Source organism: Varroa destructor, unplaced genomic scaffold (assembly GCF_002443255.2).
Source record: "Varroa destructor unplaced genomic scaffold, Vdes_3.0 BEIS01000006.1, whole genome shotgun sequence".
In the NCBI taxonomy this organism is placed as follows: domain Eukaryota; kingdom Metazoa; phylum Arthropoda; class Arachnida; order Mesostigmata; family Varroidae; genus Varroa; species Varroa destructor.
In genome coordinates this window covers 11,245,845-11,255,085 of record NW_019211459.1, presented here as the reverse complement: position 1 = coordinate 11,255,085, position 9,241 = coordinate 11,245,845, and the positions used below count along the sequence as shown (strand labels likewise).

Sequence of the window (9,241 nt, the reverse complement as noted above, 5' to 3'; positions counted from 1 at the left end):
TATATATGTCTAGTTTTTTGCTGATACTCTTTCAATTAAGGGTCAAATTCTTTCTAATACAACTGTTTTTACCTTATATAACTTTTGAAGCTCATTAGACGAAGAAAGGACGGCTAAAGTTCGGGATAAAAAGCCGATGAGAGATCACTCGTTGAAATTTTCAGCCATGACACACAAGATATGCACTTAATTAGTGTGAATTAAAAATTATTCGAGATTGATTTTTTTTATCACATGTATATACCTTCGTAGCGAAACGAGCAGCGTCACTGGCATAATCCAGCAATGCTGATCGGTTAACATTGTCCGGTCGAAGGAGACTAGCAACATCACTTTGATCTGTGAGGATCACTCCGCGTTCGATAAGCGATTGCTTTTTCGCGGTCATGACGAAATAGTGTGTGTCGTCTTTGTAATAGACGATGTTCTCAAGGTCGATTGCCGTAGCCGCTTGCATATCTCGGAAGAACTTCTGATTGAAGATAAACGTTACCCCACTAATTTCCGGTACTTTATTCTCTTCTTGCGTTTGCCGATTAATGAAGTTTGCCGTAATCCCGATGGCCAATTTGCCACGGAACTCGTTTCGCGCGAAGCCCTTAATCGTGTTTCGCTTGCCATCGGCGCAAATGAGAAAGTCGAACTCATAGTGTGATGCTTCATGATCATGAGGCGTTAACCGGGCTCTCCACCCGGTTTTGACTCCATCCTCCTCGCACGGCTCAATAAGATCCTCAAATGTGACACTCTCATGAATTTCCACACCTAGTAAGAGGCACACCTGAAGGAACAGAATATTACGAAAAAGTAGGCGTTTGTCTATACAGTAACCTCTTGAAAAATATGATCAGTAAAAGTTTAGGTGAGGCCCAACGCCCGTACACTTGCACATTTACACTTCTCGTTATAACTAATTAATGAGAACTCTGGCGAGTGCCCACTTTGATAAACATATACACCCGCTATGGTTATACCAGGCAAAGTGCTAATTACATAGGCACATGTAAATGGCAAAGCTTACCCACAGTAACTAAATTAGAATGCCAAGTAAACTGAGATCTTGATAAGAAACAGGTTCCGTGTATATATAGCAAAGCTACAAGGCCATTTAGACGCTTCGAGTTTTTCAGGTCTGTCCTAAAATTTGACAGCTACATGGTGTGCGTTTGTTGCAGACTTGTGCTTACCTTGAGGAGGATAAGCTGGAGCTGTCGAATTGAAATGTGATCAATACTGCCTGCACAAAATTTCCCAAAGAATTTTTTTGCTCCGAGCATACGAAGGTCCTGAATAACGAATGGCCACAGGTGGAGCACATTATTACGGGAGAATCGGTCTCGTTTTTCGACCAGCACAACCTGTGAGACCGCAAAACAATGATAACAGCAAAATGTCACACTAATGCTACCATGATGTTCTTTTTTTTTATGGCAGAGATTACAGGCTCATTCTTTTACTTCAGAAAACGTCATAAATCAACGCCTGCTTCATTTACGTGCGAATAGAAGAGGTAAGATGTTTATTACCTCTTCTATTCGCACGTAATTATTCATGTATACGAATTTTGACATCCGTCTTCTGAGCGCATGACCGTTTCATGGGTAACTTCACCACGACCCATCAACCCCAACCAAAAAATTGACCGGACCAACAGGAATCAGTGCGTTATGAAAGGCGGGACTATTGGACGGCATCAAATGTTTTTAGCTATATTGGTTTTGCCAGTGTTCGCGATACGCAAATGAATATGAGTATTTCGGCGTTACGCATACACAGGCAACAAGACGAGTAATTACTTTCAGCGGCTTATTTTTGATAAATGTCGAATTAAAGCAACGTATTATATTCTTATAACGAAATACTGGTAAATCGTTCATTCTCATTATGAGCGATTTCATCTATTTGAACTAGAAATAAATGACGATAAGTTACGTAACTTCTTACGAAACGATTTTTTTTCAGGTTAAACGGCTAACTTATTCACATGGACTCATTGTTTTAGTTACAGTCGGTTTTATAAAATAAGAACCCTTAGTAACAAATGGTCAAAACAGTATCAACGATACTAATGATGCCCCTGTGCAGAAAAGTGTCCAATACTATAGCATTTACGGAAAACAATTATATTTAAACTCACTATTTTCAGACATGAGTTCGTAAAAATCAATGTTTTAATCGTTTGTCTTCATGTGGGTAGACGCGGAGCGGATCCGCATGTAAACGAAACCATAATCAATGAGTTTGATGATCCGATTGCGACTCACAAAGCCGTCTGTATCCGGTCTGATTAAGTCGGGTCTGCTATGTTGTCCTAGCACTGCAGATCTGTCGATAGACGCTGCTACTGACGAGGTGTTAGTAATTATTTGTCCAATTGACAACGGTTTCTCAATCGCTTACTAAAGCGGCCAGTGCGTCTGTTTAACAAGTGTAACTTGTACTATCTAAAACAGTAGCGCGGATGTTTATATAGTGACGTAAGAAAATATTGACATACTTAAATCTTTTTTTGAATACTCGAATAGCCAAAAGGAAAATAAACAATTTTCATCTTTCAGCTAGCAAGAGAGCTGTTTAATAGGGTCACGTCAATAAGAATTTCGATGATGGCATAGTTTTTTTTTGGGTAAATCATAGCTGGGAAAGATCAACATAGCTAAAGCTATTCGAAGGGTTATTTCGTACCGTTGTCTACTAATTCGGAACACAGATGTTTAAATCGTTGCTGCCTAGATTCGAAACTCAACTCTCATTTCATTTTCAATAATCATACTTCATGTTGCTGTTTGCTCGTCTATCTTCTAATCATTCATCTTCGCCATTGTGTCAGTGCTTACATAATGCGAAACCATTAGAAATGCTACTATTGTAACTGCACCTATACAAGGAGCGCTAGTAAATGCCGAGTCGCCAGTTACTGCAGCGCTTGATAAAAGGTTAAGACGATATAAAAAGAAACAAGTCAAATTTTTGTCGCTCGATCGCTTCGTGTCCCGGCTGCGATAACTGCTGCGGTCCGTCTGTCTTTCCCGGTTGGCCAGGAAATTCACTATGGTCGCCGCGAGGATAATTAGTGTGTTAATTATCTTCGAACCTTGAAACAAAACGAAAATTTCGCTGAAATGACGGTGAGTACAGTGGCGACCACTGTGATATTATGCAGAAATAGTGAACTTGCCCAATCATTACTGAGTCGAAATCACGGACGCTCATGGCTTCATCGGCTCATCAACCGTTCGCTATGGTGCTCACAAGTGGCGACTCGAAAATCATTTTATAACACCGTTCCCATTATTTGCCAATAAACAGAGCAAAAGTGTGCGTCCACCCAGCGCGCGCTGCTGACGCTATCTCGAAACAACACTATCCAGCGCCTAAACGCCAGGCTCGTCCAATTTCGATCGTTTTGATCCAGTCTGACTAGCAACCAAAAACAGTGACGCCGACTAAATAAAGCACCTATCGGTTTCAGTTAAATAGACTCAATTATTACTCAGACCATTTCGCTGACATAATAACAGCAGCTGACGGCCATAACAGCAGCTGCCATTTCTGTTGTTTTAGCGGCGGTAGCAATATTAGAAAGCCAAAGGTAACGATTGCAGGCACTTTTCATTCTGGGGTGACTACGGCAGTGTTCAGTTCAAACGGTCACACCGATAGATTAAAATACAATAACATAACGAAAGTCGTGATTCCAGACACGCCACTGTTGCACAGCAGTGCAGGACTGCTGATATTGAATCGACTAAATTCAACCAGTGAAAATAAGGTGCAGTTGTTAGAGGGGCTCTCTTAGGTAGGGGCTTATTATTACTATGTAAATCTAAAATTATATTATATAAGCCGCAACCAGCGACGTGAATTAGCGAAAAAAAAAGTCTCTTCTCTGAAGGTTTTGTTTCTAATGAGTTTATTGGAATTTTTTGGTTTCTGTTGACCTAAGCTATTTCTTCCTTTTTTTTTCTTCACTTTATTTAGTCTCAATCAACATATATGTGACGAGGGTGTGAAACTGTTACGAGCAGTTAGTTGATTAGTTCGTATATATTTTATGTAAGCTATCTCTGCTGCTTCGAAAAGAACGTACTTAAGCGTTACGTAGATTAAAGTTACCTTGGCGCCGAGCAACTGAGCTTCGATGGCCGATCGAAGGCCGACAGGTCCAGCCCCGATGATCAACACTCTCGTGTTTTCGCAGCTTCGCCCCTAAAAGTCGAGCGAGAGAAATATTAATAATCTGTATTTCAGCAAATGATAGCACTGAGTAGGTGAACTAAGTAAAAAAAATTCAGACCGTTGTGTAAAATTCCGGCATAGCTTTGGAACTGCCATTTGCTGCCGACAGGAAGCACAAAAGAAAAATTTCTTCTACCTTGCTATATTCCTTTTGGCTCGCCCTTTTATCGAGCTTGTTCCAAAGTCCCTGGGCTTTCCATGACCTGAGTTTGTTCTTCAACTTTGGATAGAACTGGTTTAATGGGGCTGGTGTTAGCTGCAGGATGTCGCAGATCTGAAATACAAAAATTGCAAAAAGGAGAGATGTTCATCGCGAATCGGTTCACCCTCTATGTAGCACTATTGTATGTACTGTAGCAAGTACTATGTATGTGCCTATATTTTATGATTCGATAAACTGATTTTGGCCTTCTCGCTTTGAATGGGTTTAATAAAAAAAAAAAAAAATATAAACGAAATGCTTGTAGTATCTTGGGATAGTAAGTCAGTTGAGTTTTAATTCTTCGATAACAGAGTACTCTCCTTGATTTTTATTTACAAAATCGCAGATTTTATTCATGGCGGTTAAACACTGCTTAATTTCGCCCTGTACGTTTCTGTTCCCACACGGAATACGTTATATCTATATGAATGGATAGCATTCAATTACTTATTCGTCATTAATACTAAAATGGGCGACCTTGAAAGGTTATCATCAGGGCGTCAGGACATAGAGAATTGTTGCGGTGACTTTATTCGCCACTTTAGACAACGATATTAGCGCATGCAGCTCAAACCCGCTAAAATCATCGGGTCAATCTATGTTATACGCCCTAAAGGCGCCGACTTGTTTTACGTACGGTGCTAACATTAGGCTAAAAACTATTTTGCCTAGCTATATCTAATCCTGTGAATGCCGTCTCACCTGACGATAACAGGTCAACACCTGCTTGAAGGTGCCAGCTGAGGTGAACGCCTCGAACCGGTCGGCAGCTAAGGCACTTTCAGGCGACGCGAGTCCGCGAGGCCCAGGGCCCCCCACAGGACTCGTCTGTCTTTGACCCACTGACATAATGTAATATCACGGCACCTGTGGGCGCAATACGCCCGGCGCCCTGATGGCGCCCAAATCAACGCGTTGTTAGACGCATCCCTAACGCCTGAACGGCTCCTAGCAGGTTATATGAGCTACTGGTGTCAGCGCACAGTAAGTCCAGGATACTTAACGCTCTAAGTTGAATGGAGATCACCGACAGACTTCAGTGATTTCGTTACACCTGAAAGCATTGTTAAACATAGAAAATATTTTTAGTAATGATAATTGATTAGCATATAAAGCATTCCAGTTATGCACGGAGTGGAGTAGAATCCGAATAAAAAGGGCGATTCCTTGTCATCGAAGTTAGTGAGGCCGCTGCTGGATCAAAGTAATTTCTGTACCGATTTGACGATTACAAAGATATATCGCCGTTTACGTACGTTTCTATTGAACTCTGGAATACAAACTCATCTTCATTCAATTGTTTACTCTCTGTGAAACGCCAAACGACTTTTTCTTTCAGTGTAAGCTCCATCAGGTGTAGTTATTAAGCTAAATCGGGCAAATTCATGTCTGTCTGTCTGTCTTTTTGTTTGTTGCTTCGAGTACTTTTAATAGGTAGGCACCGTAAACACTGACGTCTGAAAGATAGACTTCAACGTAGACCTTTTCTAGACTTTTTTGGAATCGCAGCACAGTGTTTCGCACTGATCACTACACCTACTCAGAAATCTCAGACTGAGGTGTTCTAAGACCAGAACACCCATCTCTGATGGTTTGTGGACACCCGTTTTTGCCGGTGTTGTCATAATAAAGTTAACTGATCAATTTCAGAATTGGCCTGCTATTTGGTTGATTTATTTTTTTTACATCTCATGTTAGGGTAATCATATGATGATATCAAGGTGACGTCATTCGCAAGAGACGATTACCTCAAGGGTCTTTTTAGATTACTATCCGCAAAAACCCTGCAGGGTCGAACCATAGCCATTACTATTATTATTATGTGTGCCTAGTGTGTTGTGCTGCCGATAAACAAACAAATACACAAGTACCAAAAAAGTAATGCGCGCGAAAAAAAAACTATCCGCTTAGTTTTTTGCCGTCTACTTATTTTTAAACTGTTTAGTGACGACATCATTTTAAACGAATGAAATATACAATAATAGTGATAATAAAATCCCTTGCTGACATAGTCTTCATTGACGTTGACAAATAGTTCGTTCTATCACCACAAGCAGTTCGAAATATGCAGATACAGACACACTAGCATACTGAGAAAAACCGTCGACCACAATGGCAATTACTCGGTCAGTGACGCATCCTAGTGTAGCATTATTATCTACTATTTGCATTATCGCTTGTGACATTTGTCTGCTTAACAGTTGTCCCTTTTTGACCCTAGTTCGTTTCAAATCTTCTAGAGGGCGGTTAAGCCGCGTGTGACCATTGAAGACGGGCCATTGCCTTCGATGTGTCCCTATTCAATGCATTTATTGTCGCGCAAATGTAACTCCGCAATACTGAGTACTTTTCAGGCTGGATGGGCTGTGTAGAAAAGTCAATCACATGACTGCAGGCTTCCTTTAGTTTTGGGACACAACCGCATCAATGTAGATGATAACGAGATTCTAGTGATGGCTCTAAAAACAGATGATTTCTTGAAAATTAGCATTTCAAGCGAATCACATAAGCGTATGCGAAAAAGAAGCTAAGCTTCCACCTTGAAACGTTGCAAAATCACAGGGACAGAAAACATATGCCACTCGCAATTACCTCACGTTAACCTATAGCTGGTTAAGATGCCCGCCATATTTAATTTGCATAACGGCGTATGGCAAATGCGCGAATCGGATTCAAAAGATTCGCGCGAGTTTCTGCCATGGTGAACATACTGACAATATAAAAATTAGGTCTTTAATTTTACCTTCCGCCTGTAATAAGCACAATAGATGTGAGGGTACCAGTCTCTAAAGGCATCGATTTCCCTAAAACATTCAATTATCGAAAGAGTGTCATTCTCTTCGTGTCACATAAATACAGAATTCAAATAATAACAGGCATATCATTGTAGGTACATTCATTCACTTAATATAGAACTACTATTTCTTCACACTATGAACTATGTTCAACAACTAATCCTCGTTTACGTTTGCCTCCATAAGCAATTTAAAAATAATTTACGGTATCTATCAACACCCACATCTCGTTCGTAGCAACAACTTCATCACCACTTAAGTTATTCTTGGTGTCATATCGTTTCGAGGAAAACTTCTACCGTTCAGTATCCGCTCAATAAAAATGCGTTTGGAGGAGGAGGGAAGATCATTTAAAACAGAAGACAGAGCTTTTTTTTTGTGGGTTTTTCTACTTGAATATCTGTATATTTGTGTACGGTGGTTAGTGCGCACGCGCGAATTGTCTCATTACACTATTCTTGCTGTCGGAGTCGTTTCCACTGTTACTACGATATGACGGCAGCTATACGACTACTGTTATGACTGTGGCGCCCACGGCCGTATCGAGTGATATTACCATTGTATCCGAAGAACTCTCCTGTTAATACTAGCCCCGCAGACTGGCGGTTATTACTGTTGCTTCAAGAAGTTCAGCGCAACAATTAAAGAGTCGACCTGCGCGCCATGTGCATTGTTTACTTCAGGGGTGTCGACAGGAACAAAAAACACGCTGAGTTGCGCTTCGTGCGGTTTTACCCGATGTTCAAAACCCAGACACATTTGATAGCGAGTTCAGGTGTCTCACGGCGCTAATACTCACTGGCCGCAGAGTTACGCAAAGCGCGATATAATTGATCGTCGTACATAGTTCAGCATCTGCTTCTGTTGTGACAGCTCGCACTACGACGCGATGGAACAGCACAGCAGCATATCATTGTGGTAACGGGCTCCAAAGAGACTCGCAGTTGTCCGCTTTTCGAAGTGCAGCACTGATGTTCTTTGACTAGCAATAGCGCGATTGGTTGTGTTATGGTGAATCTGTCCTTCCTGTATCGTAAAATGGTGCTACTGTACACGTTAGATGATTAATGTCAACTTCTACTGCAACTTCCCGAACCAGCACTTACGATATGACTGCTGGTAATGCTTGGCATCATAACGTACTCATATAATAATACTGTTCGTTTTCCGATTAGAATAAATATGACGTTCTGTTCTCAGCTACAGTTATATGTTGAAATTAGAAAATAGAAAAACGCGACTACAGCCTACGGCAATTGCTTGCGCCACACCCACATGTTACTAGAATGGCTAGTCTTCTTATTTGCTTAAATGATGAACATTCGTATTAAGCAGCAATGCACGTTGGCGGATTCAAACCAGCGATGCTTACATCGAATTTTGTGTCTGGGCGTCGTCCCTCAACTGGTTGAGCCCTTGCCTTGCTGACAATAGTTCGTATTATAGATACAGGGGCATGCGTCACGGTGGCGAGTCATTAACGCCGCTGATTACCTGAATAACAACGTGAACAATGAACTTTCGAATGGCGGCAGCAGCACATTCCGCTAAAACAGCGGTTTTGTTGCTCGTCTTATTACTGCTACTGTTTGTTTTTATTTTTTTTCTTTTTTCGGTGATAAGACACATTAGAAGTCTCGTCGGACCATTTGCGAACTCTGCGAAGTATAGGGATGTCGGTGGCTGTTGCCTGCACAGCTGAACTTGGCTTGGCTGACAACAACATAATAAGGAGTATTGTTACGAAACAACTCGTGCGCAAAATGCAAACTGCCGGGAACTACGGCTTATTGACTGCAAAGAAATACAGAAATTTAACAGGAAGCTGAGTGGACTAAATTTGAGACTCGATCAATCTAGAATGAAATGCTTTAGGCAGCATGGCATCTGAAAATGTGTTCAAGCGAATTACTTCGTAGTTGTTCCCGCTCGTTGACTTGAGAATAGGTAGGTAAACGTAAGGTATCCTACGGCCATGCTGCTTTCTAAAAGATGTTTGTACGTG

At 41.2% G+C, this 9,241-nt stretch overlaps 1 protein-coding gene across 10 annotated transcripts in view; it reads right to left on the bottom strand.

Annotated features, from left to right (window-relative positions):
- Mical (Molecule interacting with CasL) overlaps nucleotides 1-9,241 on the bottom strand; it is a 61,139-nt gene that overhangs the window by 28,111 nt on the left and 23,787 nt on the right. For 7 of the 10 annotated variants that reach the window (XM_086991972.1, XM_022809798.2, XM_086991973.1 and 4 more), the window contains 5 exons: nucleotides 5,144-5,495; nucleotides 4,376-4,513; nucleotides 4,117-4,209; nucleotides 1,188-1,358; nucleotides 245-781 (listed from right to left, as the gene is read on the bottom strand). In XM_086991972.1, coding sequence (XP_086848098.1) covers nucleotides 245-781; nucleotides 1,188-1,358; nucleotides 4,117-4,209; nucleotides 4,376-4,513; nucleotides 5,144-5,290 — 1,086 coding nt within the window. In that variant the 5' untranslated portion in view covers nucleotides 5,291-5,495. Of the gene's footprint in view, nucleotides 1-244; nucleotides 782-1,187; nucleotides 1,359-4,116; nucleotides 4,210-4,375; nucleotides 4,514-5,143; nucleotides 5,496-7,792; nucleotides 8,333-8,608; nucleotides 8,737-9,241 lie in introns of those variants that run through there. The other 3 variants (XM_022809797.2, XM_086991974.1, XM_086991977.1) reach the window with 3 other exon arrangements.